The sequence below is a fragment of the Amblyraja radiata genome, chromosome 9 (genome assembly GCF_010909765.2).
Source record: "Amblyraja radiata isolate CabotCenter1 chromosome 9, sAmbRad1.1.pri, whole genome shotgun sequence".
In the NCBI taxonomy this organism is placed as follows: Eukaryota; Metazoa; Chordata; class Chondrichthyes; order Rajiformes; family Rajidae; genus Amblyraja; species Amblyraja radiata.
Window position 1 is genome coordinate 51,122,623 of NC_045964.1, and position 19,495 is coordinate 51,142,117.

Sequence of the window (19,495 nt, forward strand, 5' to 3'; positions counted from 1 at the left end):
TAGATCAAGTTGTGACCCAATGATCTTGGTGTGACTTAAAAAACATATTTTTAATTCAGTCAACTATTAAAATGCATATTTTTTATTGTTTAAACTGCAAATGGGTTGCACCGATAATAAGCCATCTTAATTGAAGGGCCTCTTTAAAATGCCCAAAGGTGGGCACAGTCATTTGAAACTCACACCCATCTAATAAGCAATGAGGCAGGTCACATTATATGTTCACTCCAGCGAAACAATTAAAACTAGTATCTTTTCTCTTAAAAGTGGAGTGCAAATCTTTATTAAATCACTGAACATGCACTTTATTTATACTCCTACACCACGAGAAAAGCATGGTTTAGCAATGACAGATAGGAATTTAAAGAATGTGAAAAGAGCAGCAATGTCGTGGTAGCAAGGAACTTGTACAGCTTGTAAATGGAGCGTGTTTGAGATAATTATTAAATGGTATAGATTTTAGAACCATTTATGCATAGATTATTACTGTAGATTGCATTTAGAAAGTGGAATGGGAGACTGGAAAATACATTAAAAAAATAATCAAGAATTTTATTCAGAGTAGAATGATGTGATGATAGAGTTGTGGGGATACTGGAACTTTAACAGCAAATAGACTTTTCTGTGTGTATTACTTGAAATTGATAATGTAAAGGCTCATCTTGTGTAAAATATTGATGATGTAGGAGCTGAAACTGGCCTTGTCAAATAGACTTAAATCTTAAAACACAAATGTACCACTTGGATCAAATAAATAAGGAAAAAAAAAAATCACCTGGTCCAAGTAGCCCAAGTTATTCTGTCAATCCGAGATTGCTCCGTAACTTGTTTTCCCAAAGGCACCTCGTACACCAATCGTTTATAAGATCCAGTTGAAACCTGGGAAATTAATATTTGGGATCTTGGTTCACAACAAATTAGCTTTTATAATTGAATTATTATAACAGCATGCTAACTATGACAAGACTACTCCATACATGCTCTGGAAAAATAAAGGTAATCCAGTTTATATATTTAGGGAAATCCCATTTAGGATTCTTAAAAGATTTCAATTTTTAAAGATTGTTTCATAAATAGCATTTAAAATAATGCAAGGTAAAGTTTAACTTGATTACAAACACACCATCTATTTTAAGTTTCTTTAAAAAAATGTTTTAAATTCGGCAGAATATACTGGTTTGCAGGATTTCAGCATGTTATAATGCATTATTGGTCAAACGTATCGATTATAATTCATACCTGGATATAATTGTTGTCTGCTGAAAAGTCAATTTGGATAACAAAGCTGCCAATATCTTTGCAATAACTAATTCGATTTAGAGATGGTCCAAATCTTAGGTCATAAAAGTCTATGGCATTTTCACATGTCCCCACAGCCAAAAATTGAGAGTTTGGGCTGAACCTAAACAAAAGATGTCAGTCATCAAAATACATTCATAAAGAAATAGTGCAGATAAACATTGCCCCAATTGTTTGAGATAACTCATTTAAAATATTTAAAAACATATCAAATTTCTGGATGACCAGTTCATCATTATGCAGGGACAGCAGTATCCACATGCAATTCCAAAGGATAAATGCGTCTGGTATGGCACTGTAACATTTCTCACATGTAGTAACTCTCATAATAATGTAACCATTCCAAAATACCATTGTTATAAATACTGTATACTCAGTGACCACCTTCTAAACAAAATCATGAATACACAATTTTCATAAAATTCAGATGAATAAAAACTATTCAAATGTATTTTCAGAGTACAGTAAAACAGCAATAATTTGTTATCCAAAATTGGAAATTACGATGATTGGCGTAGGGTCCCACACACTAAACCCGCTCTGTTCCCACTGTCATTGGAAACATTATCATACCACCGTGTAACATTAAAAACAAGATGGAATTGTGTTGATGCTTTAATAGGAGTAATATCCAGTAGTTCTTCCAATCTGGCAGCTAAATCCTTTGGGTGCTGGATGATCGGAGTTTACTGTAGTATTAAATCCTTTCATTCTAATATTGCAACAATGTTTAGGAACGTCTGGAGGTCATGAAATGCATTGACTCAATACAATTATTTCTTAGTCTTAACTTGAAAATTTCAACTTGGAATGATCAATATTCACAGAGTATCTTTATTTGCTTACTTGATATCTTGAATGGAAGATCTTCTGTCTCGTTTCTTGCCCCAGATTGTTAATGATGTTACCACAAGGATAATGAACTCGCCATTTTTCATGCCAATGGCTACCATTTCTCCCTCGGGGCTGTAAGCAACTGTTTGAGCAGGATGACCCAAGTTTACTTTATTCAGCATCTTCTGTTACACAATTAAAATGTGGACAATTTAGGGCTTAAAATGCATATTAATGTGGCTTAATTATTTACTGCTAGTGTAACCTAATACATACAAATCTTTTCTGTAGAGAGAGAGAGAGAGCAGTTTTCTGTTAGATCCTAGTAATTATTAAATAACTGACAGACAGTTTGCACCAAAAGGGATGTTTTTAGTTGCTAGTCTTTCAGAGGACATCTCATCCCACCCAATCTGACACCAGCTAAATTATCTGCTCTTTTTTGAAATCTTTTTGACTGGATGTAAAATATTTTCAATGGATAATAAAAAATTCAAACAACCATTAATAAACAGTTTGTAGTGTGACCAAGGTTCCTGGTATATCTTTGTAGATAATGCCAGAAAATGATGCCTTGACTTGCAATTAAAGCTTAGGGTAAAACACATCATTGATTTCTGACTCCTGTAAGGTGATAATTTGATGATGCAGGATTACAGTATCCCATACAACTAAATGATGAATAAAATATTTTTAAAGCCCCTAATTTTAAATGATTCACTTGCCTTTTCAGTAATGTCCCATAATCTAACAGTCCCATCTTCAGCTGCAGACAGAAATAAATCTTTGACGGGATGAGTTGAAAGACCCCTGATTGGTCCATCCATGTGATTATTAATTAAAATGTTGCATGCAGCATTCTTCTCACCAACCTCAATGATCTCTGCATTTCTCGTTCCAACCAAAATTTTTCCCTGTTAATAAAAGAAACTTCAAAAAATTGTCACCACCTATCATTCAGTTGATTTGCAGTGACTACGTGCCTAATCATAACTTAAACTTTACTTTTGTTGAGCAGTGGATAACAATAAAACTAAAATATTGATTAACAGAATAAATCCAAAGTTGTTAACTACCGGTTGTCTTCTTCAGTATAAAAGTACCATTTTCTTAAGTAAAAAAAAAATAGGATAAATTCTACCCTACTTTGCTGCCATTGTAAATGTGAGCCTCAATATACTGCTAATTTTGGCAAGATTATCAACTATTTGGGGGAGAGGTTGGGCAGGCGAGGATTTTAGTCCTTGGAGGCTGAGGGTGATCTTATAGAGGTGCATAATATCATACGGGAAATAGATAAGGTGAATGCAGAGAGTCCTTTACCCAGAGTAGGGGAATCAAGAACCAGAGGACACAGGTTGAAAGTGAGAAGCGCAAGATTTAATATGAACCAGATGGGCAACTTTTCCATTCAGAGAGGGGTGGGTATTTGGAATGAACTGCCAGAGGAGGTAATTCAGCAGATACTATAACACCATTTAAAAGACACATGGATGGGAAATGTTTTGAGAGATAAGCACCAAAGCAGGCAAATGGGACTAGCTTGGATGGGGCATTGAGATGTAACTTTTCTGTGCTTTATGACTATTTCCAGCCATCCTTAAAAGGTGCTTATGGATTCTGTAATCCTTGTGATGAAGGTTCCCCTTGATATAATGTTATGTTGGGAAATTGAGGGCATTGATCCATTGAAGGAGGAGGAATGACAATATGTCCAATCCAAGGCGGCGTGCAACTTAGAGACTGACTGAACCTGACTGCATCAGATCACTCAATTCAAGTAGAATGATTTACTAACAATTAGCACAAAGGTTTTATTCTCTTCATCGATAGCATTGCATGTGTAGCATTGGATTCAGCAGATCAGTTTTTTTTATTTCACACCCAAGCAGATCCTAATTGTGGTTAGGTGTTTATGGTATTCCTGCAATTATCATCACTCTCATCTTTTCTGGCAGTACAGTTAACACGGTTACATAGGAACACATACCCTTCAACATGGGTCTAGACTGATTTGAAATGTAAAACCACCTCCAATATCCATCCTATCCTAAAGCCAAACCTGATGTTTGCCTCTTTATTAAAGTCTGATTTCACCCGTCATCCTCTTCTTGTAGACAAAACATGGCTATTTGTGCAATCCTTCCCCTCGCCTCCACCAATCCTTGACCTGCTTCTTCCTTGTGTTCATGTCCAATTCATGGCATCATTTACATTACGAATGAATTTGGGGCCAACTCCTACTTCCTGTGAGTAGTAGCACATCTCATCTACTCAGAGGCTAAGTCCCCCACATCCCACTTACCTGAAGCCACCTGCGCTCATTCAAAAACTAAACACTAATCCCTACTCCCAGGTAGAAAGTTCCTCATTCAACATCTCTGCCCTTCCCCAGTCAGTAATGAAAAGAGTCAAATCATATAGACTCCAAAACAGGAGTTCACAACCTTTTTTGTCCCGTTTACACCTGGCAACTTTAATAGCACATAACAATGTTATTTCACTTATTTATGAACAACTAATGATGTACAGATACCGGCATACCAGAAACAAAAACGGTCAGTGATTAAAAAAAAAAAATGTACAAATCCAGAATCAACAAATTTACCCCCTGGGTAGGCAAAATTTACCCCAGGTTGGAAACCCTTGCTCTAAAATCACATAGATCTGACTGAATAATGATGTTTGTTTTGGTTCATTACTTGAACAAAGTCAAGTCAAGTTTATTCGTCACATACACATACGAGATGTGCAGTGAAATGAAAAGTGGCAATGCTCGCGGACTTTGTGCAAAAAGACAAACAAACAACCAAACAAACTACAAATAGAATGGAACAGAATCACATATTATTTTACATTAAATATTGTGAGCGGAAGGAAAAAGGGAAAAAAAACACTTTTAAAAAAAATAAATAAATAAAAAGCAGTAGAGTGGTACAGTAAAAGTTAGTCCCTGGTGAGATAGGAGTTTATGGCCTCTGGGAATAAACTCCTTCTCAACCTCTCCGTTCTCACAGCACGACAGCGGAGGCGTTTGCCTGATCGTAGCAGCTGGAACAGTCCGTTGCATGGGTGGAAGGGGTCTCCTATGATTTTATTAGCTATGGAGTTGCACCTCCTGATGTATAGTTCCTGCAGGGGGGCGAGTGAAGTTCCCATGGTGCGTTCGGCCGAATGCACAACTCTCTGCAGAGCCTTCTTGTCCTGGGCAGAGCAATTCCCAAACCAGATGGTAATATTTCCGGACAAGATGCTTTCCACAGCCGCTGAGTAGAAGCACTGGAGGATCCTCTGAGACACTGAATTTCCTCAATTGCCTGAGGTGGTAAAGGCGCTGCCTTGCCTTACTCACAAGCGCTGCGGCGTGTGATGTCCATGTCATATCCTCAGAGATGTGGACTCCCAGATATTTAAAACAGCTCACCCTATCCACAGTATCCCCATTTATCCTCAATGGTGTGTACGTCCTCGGATGATGTGCCCTCCTAACGTATAACAATATGACTGTTTTCTAGTAACCATCACTGATGCTAGTATTTTGATTACAAATGGAATTTATTTAAATTACCAGCCAGTGCTGGGATTTGAATTCAACTCTCAGGATGAATAGTTCAGTTCTTGTCCATCAGCCATGTAACTGGATTGCATTTACACCTCATGCAGTTAATTGGACCTTCACCTGAATCTTGCAGCAGATTTGGATTTGCCCTGTGACATGCTGCAAGTACAAGTTTGTATTGCTGTGCGAGGGTTTCGGGGCATTCAGGACCCTAGAGAAGGAATGGGATGGGATCAAAAATATCTCCTTATCCTATAAAATTTAAAGATTAGCAAAGAAGCAGGGACGATTCAAGAGTCATTTGAGTACAGAAAGAGATAAACCAATTTCCTTATTGAATTAAGAAGAAAGTGAAAAGCAAGGGAAAAAAAATTAAGCGCATGACCTTTTAAGTTTTGAATAAAGTAAAAGCACCAATGTTTGAAAGTGTTCACCTTGCCCTAAGGCACAGCACCTCCTTTCTGCTCAGTGTCTCCTTCTCACTGTGAGATTGCATTTGTGTCCTTCCAGATTTCCCAAGCTAATTTACCCTAATGCATGGAAGGTTTTTTTGGGGGGGGCTAGGCATACCTTGCACCTGCAGACTGAACGCACAATGTCCATCGTCTGCCCAGTTTCCAGTCTGAAAGCCCGGCATCGCTTCAATTCTTGGTCCCACAGTTTCACTGCTCCACCTTCTTTGGACCTAAAAAAGCAAAATCACCATCTACATTTCAAAAAGATCAGACACTTCTGACTACTTTTTACGGTTTAGCCAACAACATTAGCTTCCTTTGATAATTTTAATGGAAGAATAGAAGTGTTGGATATCATTACAATAACAAAACAAGCTCATTATTTCTCATTAAGACTAAAGAACGGGAATGTATTGCTAATGTATGGAACATTGAACAGCACAGGAACAGGCCCTTCGGCCCACCATGTTCGTGCTAAGCATGATGCCTACTTAAACTAATCTTTACTTCCTGCAGGTGCTCCACATCCCTTGCATATTTTTTGCATATTCTTGTGTCTATTTCAAAAGTCTCTTAAATGCCACTGACATATGTACTTTTACTCACGGTCTTTCTTTGCCTCCTGTAACTATCAGGCCATCTCGTAACGTAGTGTACATTGTAAACACAGGTCCATTATGTGCTTTGGCTACGATTCGGATGAGAAGATGTTCCCTCCAAACATAAACGTCTCCACTGATGGTACCTGTAAATGTCAAGTTATTCTACAAAAGGAAAATCTGACATTAATGTAGTCACCAAAAGAATTGCATATTTTTTTAACAATTAAGCACATTTAGCAAAATGCAAACAAATTTTGCAAAGTTATTTTGGCATGACTTGTCATTTAAAATTGGTAAACGAAAATGGTAATGCAAGGGGAAATTAATATTAGTAAAGAATAAATTAATTACATTCTACATCTATAGAATTATTTTAAGGTGTTATAATGTAATGCAGAATTGTCTGGATTATCTTGGATCTAATACAAGATGTGTACATATTGTATAGAGGGAGTTCAAGGACATAAATGTTAGACTACGACTGGACTGATCGTTCTTGATGTTTCCTACTATTTCTGTATTCTGTTTTATGTCTAACTTATTCCAATTCAGATGAAATTTCATGTAACAAAAAGGAACTGCAGATGCTGGTTTATACCAAAAATAGATACAAAATACTGGCTGACCCGTTAAGTTACTCCAACATTTTGGGTCTGATGACATTTCAACTGTTTATCCCGCCGCTAATTATACTTGACATGCTCAGCACTTTCAGAATCTTGTTCTTATATCAGTGGTCGGTGGGAGCGCTGCAAGCCGGCGCCCTGTCAGCAGCGTGTCCGTTTTTTTCTACTTTTTTTGTTTTTTTAGTATGTTTTAATGTATTTTTTTATGTTCCTTTGTGTGTCTTGTGTGGGGGGTGGTGTGGGGGGGTGAGGGGGAAACCGCTTCGGTCGCCACCTCCACGGAGAGGCGACTTTTTCCAGGTCGCCTCCCCCGTGGCCTAACAACAAGGATCGGCGTGGCCTTTCCTGGAGACGCGCCCGGGGCTTCAGCGGCGGGCACAGCGTGGACTCTCGGTGTGGAGCGTGTGAGCCCTCGCTGGGGCTCGCCGGAGGGTAGCGCTCCGTTTCGCTGGCCCGTGGCAGCCGGCAGCCTGAAGCCGCGGTCTGCACAGCTCCAGCTGGCGCGGCGTCCGCAGCCCTGGATCCCTCGTGGGGGACATGGGGGGAAGAAGAAGCTTCCACCGCCGGCCCGCGGCCAACTTCTACCGCGGGCGCGGTAGCGACTTACCATTGCCGGGGACCCCTGGAGGGGAGCTTTGTCTGTCGGCCCTGCAGTCTGCGGTGCTTCTGGTAGCGGCTCGAACTTTAAATCTTCGACCGCCGACCTGCGGCCTACACCAGCCTGAAGCCGCGGTCTCCGGTGGGGAAGAGCCGATCCTGGACTTACCTTGACTTTTACCTTGTCCTTTATCATCTGGACGCCCGCAGTGACGGCTGCGGAGGGTTGAGGTCCCGACCACGGGGGAAAATGGAGGACTGGCCAATTTCTGTGCCTTCCATCACAGTGATGAATGCTGTGGTGGATGTTTGTGTTAAATTTTTATTGTGTTTGTGTGTTCTTTATCATTGTACCGCTGCTGACAAATTCATTTCACTTGCACTTTATGTGCAATGTGACGAATAAAACTGATTGATTGATTGATTGATTGAAAGATTGGCAGCATTTAGAGTATTTCCCTTTTGAGTTTAAAACAATCTGAGTTCTCAGGTATAGTAGCAGGTTCAGCTGTGTGTGTTCAGGTGCTCTTGTAAGGTACATTTAAAATGCATGACATTATTTGTTCATTCAGAAATGCATTGATTTACGAAAAGTTTCTCATCTAATAACAACACAGCAGTTTAAAAATCTTCTGATTACAATGCTCAATAGTGATTTTAATAAACAAAATTTATCTTGTGAACCCTGCATAAATGCATGTGCTGATCTCTAAACATCCTGTATATTTGGTTTCATTCAAAAGCAAAATAATTTCTCCGAATTATTCATAAAAATCATGCAATTGTACATTCACTTTATTTAAAACTACTTACAGCTCCAAAAGCTACAGCAAGCATTGTTTGCATCCTGGCATCTTCAATTGAATTTAAGTTGCCTTTTTTGCTCAACAAAGCTTTACCGGCAATGGTCCAAAACCGAACATGTTTCACCCCCACTGACACAAACTGGGTATCAGAATCCGGCCTGAATTCTGCCACAAAAATTCTCTTGGTGTGGCCACTTTTACTGGTAACTTTGGTACCTTGTGGAGCAAAAACAAGTTTAGTTGCAAAAAAAGGAAAGGTTTTTTATTCTATTATGTTTATGCAACCATCCACATATTTCTTGTGTATATTATGGTACTTGTCTGTGTGCAAATAAAGTTATCAGTGGTGAGATTATGCACAGTATGTACATAATTAGGTTTAATTACAAGTTTGGAGGGATATGGACCAGGCATAGGCAGGTGGGACTAGTGCAATTGGGACATGTTGGCCAGTGTGGGCAAGTTGGGCCGAAGGGCCTGTTTCCACACTGTATCACTATTACTGATCTATTAAACAATGCACAGAAATTAGATGATCACTGCCCTTCATTTTCATCTCACCTTCTTGCCATCTCCAGACAGTGATGGTATATTGAGCATCCAGTCCAACAGAGAGGAGGAGTTTACCTGTTGCACTAAAACTGACACAGCAAACACCTTTTGAATGATAACAGCGCAGTACAGAGAATGTTTGCTTGGTTGTGGCATCCCAAACATGAATCAACGGGGCAGTCCCTGGGGAAAGAATACTGTAATTAACTTTAAAACAAACACGGTGGTTATTATCATCAGACCCGTATTAATATAAGGCATCTATGATAGTGCAATTGTTAAACAATCCTAACTAATGCAAGTCATGTGCTAAACTTTGAATTGATGGATATCCCTAGGTAGGTTTGCGGAGTGATAATGATCTGCTACTTCAGCAGCGCTTTGTAAATCAACAGAAATGTGCAACAATTTTCATAAAAATGAGTTTTCAAATCCTGAAATCCATTTACACTACTTTTTAAGGTCAAATTAAATGCTTGGGCATTTATCTATATTGAATGCTACTGAAATGGTTTAACACATTTAATCATGCAGATAACTTGCTAAAACAGCCATACATACATTTGCTTTCCTTGATCTTATGGTTTTATCCTTGAGTGTTCATACATTTTCAGTTACCTCTTATAATGCTGTTCCAGTTCAAGTCTCAGACTCCTATCTGTGTAATATTTCTAAATGAGAACTGCATTAAGTTATATTCCTAATTTTGAATTGTGAGCTCAATTCTTAGTTTAACAAGAAGAACCACATTTGCTGATGTCCATTGACTGCTGAGTAATGTAATTTATCTCAGAAAACCAAAATAACAAATAAATTTTATGTTTGGTATGAAACTCTGGATGAAGACTGGAGGAACGTGGGGAAAGAGAGGATCCCGGACTTCTACAATCGGGAGCTTCATTCAATGTGCAAAAACGGGACAATCCACTCTTGAATAAAAACTAAATGTCAGCAACATTTTGTATGCTAGACAGCACCAAACGAGATTAAATCGGAACTGGCCAGTTCTGTAGGTTATCGATCTGTAACATTGGCTCAGTATTTCTCTCTCCACTAGCATGGCCAGTCTCCTGCACATTTCCTACAACTCAGTATTTTGCAGGTTCTACATCCCTTGTTTACTTTCAAAATGTTCTTTCTTATCCTATCAACCAGATGACCTCTGCAGCTTATTCCCATTCTGTCACAGATATCCCTGCTGACCCTTTCCGTCCCTTCCCCACCCTTCAACTTAAAACTGACATTTTTTTTTCTTTCCCAGTTCTGATGGTTTTTCAAAATCAAGCAGCCCCCGTTTCTCCTTCCATTTATATCACCTGATCTGCTAAGTGCTAACAATATCTTTTGTTTTTATTTCAGATTGCCACCATTTACAGGTTATTGATTTTTATTAACCTACACTTAAAGACATTGTGAATAACTGTTTTGTATCACTTGGTAATTAACATCATAATAGATTTTGTCTCCAACTCTATTTCTGCCTCAGGTCTCTGGCTCAGTTGATCTCCCCGATTCAGAGCAGATGGCAATATTTATCGAGAAACAATAATCAATCACATGAAACAAACAAAACACATATAAGGATTCCATATATAACTTTTTCCATGTCTCCACTCTTTTGCTATGTTGTAATATAAGCATGTACTAGTATTCTTGGAATGTAATAATTTGATTCCAGATATCAATCAGATGGAATACCTTTCATTTATATTGTCTGTTTACCGTAGAAAACCACCCGAAGGTCCTTTGCAAAAGGCAACAATTATTTAAGCTTGATTCAGATCCCCTTTCTTGTTAAGGCATTTCAGTTAATACTTAACTAACAAATCAGCATGGCATTCCAGTAATGGATATTCATTTCAATTTCTACATCTGTTATTGAGCTACATCATACCAAAAAAATATTTAATTGTATTAGTTTAACCGTATGAGCTAAATAGCAATGATTTAAAAAAAAAACATTTCATCATGTTTTAGATTTGCCAAATGTGGATTGCTTTTAGCCTTACAATGCCATTTCTCAATATAACTTGTAAAGTACCAAAGCTTTACAATCAGAAAGGAAAATATCAGTCCCAGAGATTGCTATGAAATTGTGTTCAGCCTTGGAGGATGACATTCAGAGAATTAAGATACTTTATGAAATGTAACTTAAAATTCAACTACAATTTCTAATAGATTAATCTTAGTGTGTTTGTAGCCTTTAGTTTTGAGCGGGTTTCAATTTTATTTGTTGCCAAACTGTTTTTAAAAGCTGGCAATCTATTATTTTGTTTGAGAGAAAGGAAGGTAGGCCAAATATTTGCGATTCCTTACCTGGTTTGTCAGCAGAATCACCTTTAAGATACATCACAGTCAAAGCCAGAAACAAAATGCAATACAAAAACAATACAAATATCACAATAATACAATGAACATAAGTACTGGTAAATATACAACAGTGTAATTTCACTTCAAACTGTATTTGGCAGAGCTTTATGTTTGGCACTGCTATTTTGGGATATTGTATCAGTACTTAAAGTAGATTAAATAAAATCAAGAACAACAATGAAAGATATTTGCAATCCAAAACTGTCAATTCCACAGACATGCGGTGAATAATGATGTTTTTTCTGAAGGATTTGGGGAACATGTCAACACATTCCCCTTTATTTTACATTCTAATGAGAAACAATTTCTATGATGTGCATTTACAAGATTAGTTAATATTTCAAAATGAAGAGTGTGCTGGAGATTGGCTATTGGGGAGATTAGCAGAAGTAATAGGTAAAAATTATATTGATATTTTAAATCCACGTATCTGGAATATTTTATTCCAGGTTTTACATTTGGTTGTGTTTTTCAAGTGAATGTTTTTACTGCCAATTATTCTGAATGGATGATAGTGCTGCACATATAAGCAAATGACCACTCAAGTTACATGTATAATAAACAAACATACAGTTCATTTGACAGTGAAATGAATAGCAGAGAAACATATATAAATAAATGTTTAATAAATATTTAGAAAACGTATGCATGATCTGGGACTAGAAGCTCCTGCTGAACAACCTACTGATCTTTCTCACCTGAAGCAGAGGACTACAAGGCTTACAGAACATGCCAATGGAAAAGCTACTAGGAGTCCTGTTAACATTTACAGTGCACTCAGAAAGTACAGACCCCTTCACATTTTCCGCATTTTGTTACGTTACAGCCTTATTTTAAAATGGATTAAATTCTTTTTTTTTAATCATCAATCTACACACAATACCCCAGAATGAAGAAGCGAAAACAGGTGTTTAGAAATTTTTGCAAAGCAATTAAAAAGAAATAACTGAAATATCACATTATCATAAGTATTCAGACCCTTTGCTATGACACTCAAAATTGACCTTAGGTTCATCCTGTTTCCGTTGATTATCCTTGAGATGTTTCTACAACTTGATAGGAGTCCACCAGTGGTAAATTAAATTGATTGGACATGAGTTGGAAAGGCACACACCTGTCCATATAAGGTCCCACAGTTGACAATACATGTCAGAGCAAAAACCAAGCCATGAAGACGAAGGAATTGTCCGTAGACCCCCCCCCCCCCCCCCTCAGAGACAGGATTGTGTCGAGACACAGATCAGGGGAAGGGTTTAAAACAATTTCTGCAGCATTGCAGGTCCCAAAGAGCACAATGGCCTCCGTCATTCTTAAATTGAAGAACATTGGAACCACCTGGACTCTTCATAGAGCTGGCCTCCCGGCCAAACTGAGCAATCGGGTGAGAAGGACCTTGGTCAGGGAGGTGACAAAGTACCCGACGGTCACTCTGACAGAGCTCCAGAGTTCCTCTGTGGAAATGGGAGAACCTTCCAGAAGGACAACTATATCTGCAGCACTCCACCAATCAGGCCTTCATGGTAGAGTGGCCAGATGGAAGCTACTCCTCTGTAAAAGGCACACGACAGCCCGCTTGGAGTTTGCCAAAAGGCATGAGAAACACGATTCTCTGGTCTGATGAAACCAAGATTGAACTCTTTGGCCTGAAAGCCAAGCGTCACGTCTGGAGGAAACCAGGCACCGCTCATCACCTGGCCAATACCATACCTACGGTGAAGCATGGTAGTGGCAGCATCATGCTGTGGGGATGTTTATCAGCGGCAGGAACTGGGAGACCAGTCAGGATTGAGGGAAACGGAGCAAAGTACAGAGAGTTCCTTGAAGAAAACCTGCTCCAGAGTGTTCTGGACCTCAGACTGGGGCAGAGGTTCACCTTCCAACAGGACAACGACCCTAAGCACACAGCCAAGACAATGCAGGTGTGGCTCTGTGACAGGTCTGTGAATGTCCTTGAGTGGTCTAGCCAGAGCCCGGACTTGAACCCGATCGAACATCTCTGGAGGGACCTGAAAATAGCTGTGCACCAACGCTTCCCATCCAACCTGACAGAGCTTGAGAGTCTCTGCAGAGAAGAATGGGAGAAATTACCCAAATACAGGTGTGCCAAGCTTGTAGCGTCATACCCAAGAAGACTTGAGGCTGTAATCGCAGCCAAAGGTACCTCAACAAAGTACTGAGTAAAGGGTCTGAATACTTATGTAAATATGATATTTCAGTTGTTTCTTTTTAATTACTTTGCAAACATTTCTACACTAAACATCTCTAAACAAAAGTTTTCACTTTTTTATTATGGGGTATTGTGTGTAAATTGATGATGATAAAAAATCTAATTTAGAATAAGGCTGTAACGCAACAAAATGTGGAAAAAGTGAAGGGGTCTGAATAGTTTCTGAATGCACTGTTGGACCAGATTGATGTAATAAATGGAAACATAGGATACAAATTGATTCAATGTTCAAAAATTATTAAAGATATTAATGTAAATAAGGCTTATTTTAATATGTTGGAGGAAATAAATCAAAATTGGTATTTGAATTGGGTAAAATTGTCTCTACTATTTGAAATGAAATCAAATACAAATCCTTAATAATTTAGTTTAAGAGTTTGATTCAATTGAATCAAACAGAACTTTTTTTTTAATCCCCCATTTAATAACTTTAAATAATAGTTGAAAATGTGCACATTCCACCTTTCTTGATACGTCTTCAGCCTAGAAATGTTCAGGGCCTGCAGAAGTGTGTTAAACATAGAGTTTACTGTGTGCTAATCCAATCTAAATGTGTAGTGTTGGTCAAGGGATTATTAGGTTATAAAATTCTTCCAATTGCTCCTCTTCAAATCATGACCGAAGATATTCTGCATTAACCTGAGCAAAATGATTAGTTCAGTATCTCAAAAAAGAGATGTAATTTGCTTCAGTAATGATATGAAACATTGGATTCAATGATTTAATAAAACCCGGGAATGAGGATGGAAATTATGTACTTTTAGCTTACAGTCAACAACTAGATTAAACTGTGTAAAAAATAACTACTGTGTTTACCTACACCATAAACTGTGGAGCAACTCGTGCCAAGGATTTGAAACATAGAAACATAGAAAATAGGTGCAGGAGAAGGCCATTCGGTCCTTCGAGCCAGCACCGCCATTCATTGTGATCATGGCTGATCGTCCCCTATCAATAACCCGTGCCTGCCTTCTCCCCATATCCTTTGACTCCACTAGCCCCAGGAGCTCTATCTAACTCTCTCTTAAATCCATCCAGTTACTTGACCTCCACTGCCCTCTGTGGCAGGGAATTCCATAAATTCACAATTCTCTGGGTGAAAAAGTGTTTTCTAACCTCAGTCTTAAATGACCTCCCCTTTATTCTAAGAATTTATATAAATTCAAGATCATACTATAACGATGTAGCTATGTTAAGCAGGAAAAACAATAGGCTACATGTCAGCAAAGGATGAGGTTTATTGGAAGAAACTGTTATAATCTTGATGTCAATAGATATTCTGCATTGTTGTTATGTTTACTTAGTCAGGAGCATTAGTGATTTTTATTAGGTGATATTCAAAACAAATTATTCTAGCCTGGACATGAATCTGATTGTTTCACAGTGATACAAAATGCATGTATAATGAATCAGACAGTGAACCCATCTGTGCCATAACTCAGTTTACTTGTCTTTATATAAATGCCTGATACCTGCCACCAATAAAAATCTACGTCTTAATTCTGATGTTTTTTGACTCGGCATCCAGTCTATTGTGGGAATTAGTTTTAAATTTGCCTTCCTGTAGGGGTGAAATATTAACTAATATTGTGATAGACCTACAGTAACTCACTTGTCATCTCCTTCCCTTCCTGAACAAGGATATCACATTTGGAGTTTTCTAATCTGCTCGTAGCCTCCCAGAACTCCAAACTTCAATTGACAAACTTCAATTGATGATGGTTCTACCACCGTCAATTCATTCAAAACCCTTGGATGCAAACTAAGTTTATGCAATCAATTATGATAATGAGAAAGCTTTGTTCAAGAAGTGAGAGAGACAACAAATGGATAACTGGCTGCCATTAACTTAGTGTTTCTTGTCAGAAAGTGTGCTTGTCTATAATCAAGGATGAAAAGCCAGTTACATAGAGAAGCCATTGCAATCAAAATGGGTCAACATGGTTTAATGGATGGAAGATCATATTTATCATTCTGATAAATTTATGACACATTTATCATTCTGGCAAATATGTTTTCCATTTTCAATTACAATATCTTAATTGTTAATAGAATATTTTGTGCATTACTGACAAAACAAAATTTGGTATTGCATTGAATAGTGCCGGAGGATTGGCGTACTGCGCATGTTGTTCCATTGTTTAAAAAGGGGTCTAAGAGTAAACCTAGCAATTATAGACCTGTTAGTTTGACGTCAGTGGTGGGCAAATTAATGGAAAGAATACTTAGAGAATATATATATAAGCATCTGGATAAACAGGGTCTGATTAGGAACAGTCAACATGGATTTGTGCCTGGAAGGTCATGTTTAACTAATCTTCTTGAATTTATTGAAGATGTTACTCGGGAAATTGATGAGGGTAAAGCAGTGGATGTTGTGTATATGGACTTCAGTAAGGCCTTTGACAAGGTTCCTCATGGAAGGTTGGTTAAGAAGGTTCAATGGTTGGGTATTAATGGTGGAGTAGCAAGATGGATTCAACAGTGGCTGAATGGGAGATGCCAGAGAGTAATGGTGGATGGTTGTTTGTCAGGTTGGAGGCCAGTGACGAGTGGGGTGCCACAGGGATCTGTGTTGGGTCCACTGTTGTTTGTCATGTACATCAATGATCTGGACGATGGTGTGGTAAATTGGATTAGTAAGTATGCAGATGATACTAAGATAGGTGGGGTTGCGGGTAATGAAGTAGAGTTTCAAAGTCTACAGAGAGATTTATGCCAGTTGGAAGAGTGGGCTGAAAGATGGCAGATGGAGTTTAATGCTGATAAGTGTGAGGTGCTACATCTTGGCAGGACAAATCAAAATAGGACGTACATGGTAAATGGTAGGGAATTGAAGAATGTAGGTGAACAGAGGGATCTGGGAATAACTGTGCACAGTTCCCTGAAAGTGGAATCTCATGTAGATAGGGTGGTAAAGAAAGCTTTTGGTGTGCTGGCCTTTATAAATCAGAGCATTGAGTATAGAAGTTGGGATGTAATGTTAAAATTGTACAAGGCATTGGTGAGGCCAATTCTGGAGTATGGTGTACAATTTTGGTCGCCTAATTATAGGAAGGATGTCAACAAAATAGAGAGCGTACAGAGGAGATTTACTAGAATGTTGCCTGGGTTTCAGCAACTAAGTTACAGAGAAAGGTTGAACAAGTTAGGGCTTTATTCTTTGGAGCACAGAAGGTTAAGGGGGGACTTGATAGAGGTTTTTAAAATGATGAGAGGGATAGACAGAGTTGACGTGGAAAAGCTTTTCCCACTGAGAGTAGGGAAGATTCAAACAAGGGGACATGACTTGAGAATTAAGGGACTGAAGTTTAGGGGTAACATGAGGGGGAACTTCTTTACTCAGAGAGTGGTAGCTGTGTGGAATGAGCTTCCAGTGAAGGTGGTGGAGGCAGGTTCGTTTTTATCATTTAAAAATAAATTGGATAGTTATATGGATGGGAAAGGAATGGAGGGTTATGGTCTGAGCGCAGGTATATGGGACTAGGGGAGATTATGTGTTCGGCACGGACTAGAAGGGTCGAGATGGCCTGTTTCCGTGCTGTAATTGTTATATGGTTATATGGTTATTCAGATATAAAATGAGCTATACTCTGCATAATATTTTCTTTCAAAAATGAAAATGACTATTTTGAAGCCTGATTATTAAATTGAGAACAGAATATGATGTTCTGATAAATATAATCACATCCAGCAAACAAGCCATGGAAAGAGACCAGTACTGATAAATTGATTCTTCTACTTTAGCACATACCTACTTGTCCTGTTGCAATTATCTTTTGGAATTTGGGATGTTGATTAACAGTCAGGCACAGAATATCATCCGTATGTTCAAGATAAAAAGACTGAATCCCTAAAGTAAGTTTCAAGGAAAAGGATTAGTAATTAAATCGAGTAATTCTTGTAATGCAAAAAAAAAGTCGTAGAGAAGTTTCAGCAGACATATTTTGTACTATTTTGCTCAGGCTCGCATTCCATTATAAGTAAAGGCTCTCGACTATATTCTTTCCTTCCACCACAACATTACTGGATCCGAACATCAATCACGTTATAAACATCAATTTAGCTTTCTTACCATGATACCTGAACTTGCTGTGAATTAACATCACTTTGATAATTCACTCTATAAACATAGAAACATAGAAATTAGGTGCAGGAGTAGGCCATTCGGCCCTTCGAGCCTGCACTACCATTCAATATGATCATGGCTGATCATCCAACTCAGTATCCTGTACCTGCCTTCTCTCCATACCCCCTGATCCCTTTAGCCACAAGGGCCACATCTAACTCCCTCATAAATATAATAATATATTTTATTTATGGGCGCCTTTCAAGAGTCTCAAGGACACCTTACAAAAATTTAGCAAGTAGAGGAAAAACATGTAAGGGAATGAAATAAATAGTAGAGACATGACTAGTACACAAATTAAAGGCAGAATTCAGTTCAAAACACAATATGAGGCAATTCAAGCACAGATGAAAAGGGAGGGGGACATGGGGCTAAGGATAGGCAGAGGTGAAGAGATGTGTCTTGAGGCGGGACTGGAAGATGGTGAGGGACACGGAATTGCGGATCAGTTGGGGGAGGGAGTTCCAGAGCCTGGGAGCTGCCCTGGAGAAGGCTCTGTCCCCAAAACTGCGGAGGTTGGACTTGTGGATGGAGAGGAGACTGGCTGATGTGGATCTGAGGGACCGTGAGGGTTGGTAGGGGGAGAGGAGGTCAGTGAGATATGGGGGGGGGGCAGATGGTGGAGGGCTTTGTAGGTGAGGACCAGGATTTTGTAGGTGATCCGGTGGGAGATGGGAAGCCAGTGAAGTTGTTTGAGGACTGGAGTGATGTGATGCCAGGATTTGGTGTGGGTGATGAGTCGGGCGGCTGCGTTCTGGACCAGTTGGAGTCGGTTGATGTAGGTGGAGCTGATGCCAAGGAGAAGTGAGTTGCAGTAGTCCAGTCGGGAGGAGATGAAGGCATGGATGAGTCTTTCAGCAGCAGGAGGTGTGAGAGAGGGTCTGATTTTGGCGATGTTGCGGAGGTGAAAGAAGGAGGTTTTAATGACATGGCGGATGTGAGGCTCAAGGGAGAGGGTGGAATCAAAGATCACGCCAAGGTTGCGGGCCTGGGGAGATGGGGAGACAGTGGTGCCGTCGATGGTGAGAGTGGGGTTATTGATTTTGCTGAGTGTGGATTTGGAGCCTATGAGGCCAATGAACTGGCCTCAACTACCTTCTGTGGCAGAGAATTCCAGAGATTCACCTCTCTATGTGAATTTTTTTTTCTCTCATCTCAGTCCTAAAATATTTCCCCCTTATCCGTAAACTGTGACCCCTTGTTCTGGACTTCCCCAACATCGGGAACAATCTTCCTGCATCTAGCCTGTCCAACCCTTTAAGAATTTTGTAAGTTTCTATAAGATATACTTCTATACACTCTTCAGCTCCAGTTCATTCCCATTTTAGAAAGACACTCTGTTGAGAATCCTTCACACCATGAAACATAACTGGGCTGGTGTCAAATGTTACAAGATTTACATAGATCTAAAGCTGCACCATTGCCACCTCCGTGCCCTC

General features: G+C 39.0%; 1 protein-coding gene across 5 annotated transcripts in view; it reads right to left on the reverse strand.

Annotated features, from left to right (window-relative positions):
• eml5 (EMAP like 5) overlaps window positions 1-19,495 on the reverse strand; it is a 138,443-nt gene that overhangs the window by 3,686 nt on the left and 115,262 nt on the right. For 3 of the 5 annotated variants that reach the window (XM_033027388.1, XM_033027385.1, XM_033027384.1), the window contains 10 exons: window positions 17,682-17,780; window positions 11,647-11,667; window positions 9,340-9,513; window positions 8,786-8,994; window positions 6,754-6,911; window positions 6,263-6,377; window positions 2,859-3,047; window positions 2,146-2,318; window positions 1,240-1,402; window positions 776-879 (listed from right to left, as the gene is read on the reverse strand). In XM_033027388.1, coding sequence (XP_032883279.1) covers window positions 776-879; window positions 1,240-1,402; window positions 2,146-2,318; window positions 2,859-3,047; window positions 6,263-6,377; window positions 6,754-6,911; window positions 8,786-8,994; window positions 9,340-9,513; window positions 11,647-11,667; window positions 17,682-17,780 — 1,405 coding nt within the window. The remainder of the gene's footprint in view (window positions 1-775; window positions 880-1,239; window positions 1,403-2,145; window positions 2,319-2,858; window positions 3,048-6,262; window positions 6,378-6,753; window positions 6,912-8,785; window positions 8,995-9,339; window positions 9,514-11,646; window positions 11,668-17,681; window positions 17,781-19,495) is intronic. The other 2 variants (XM_033027389.1, XM_033027386.1) reach the window with 1 other exon arrangement.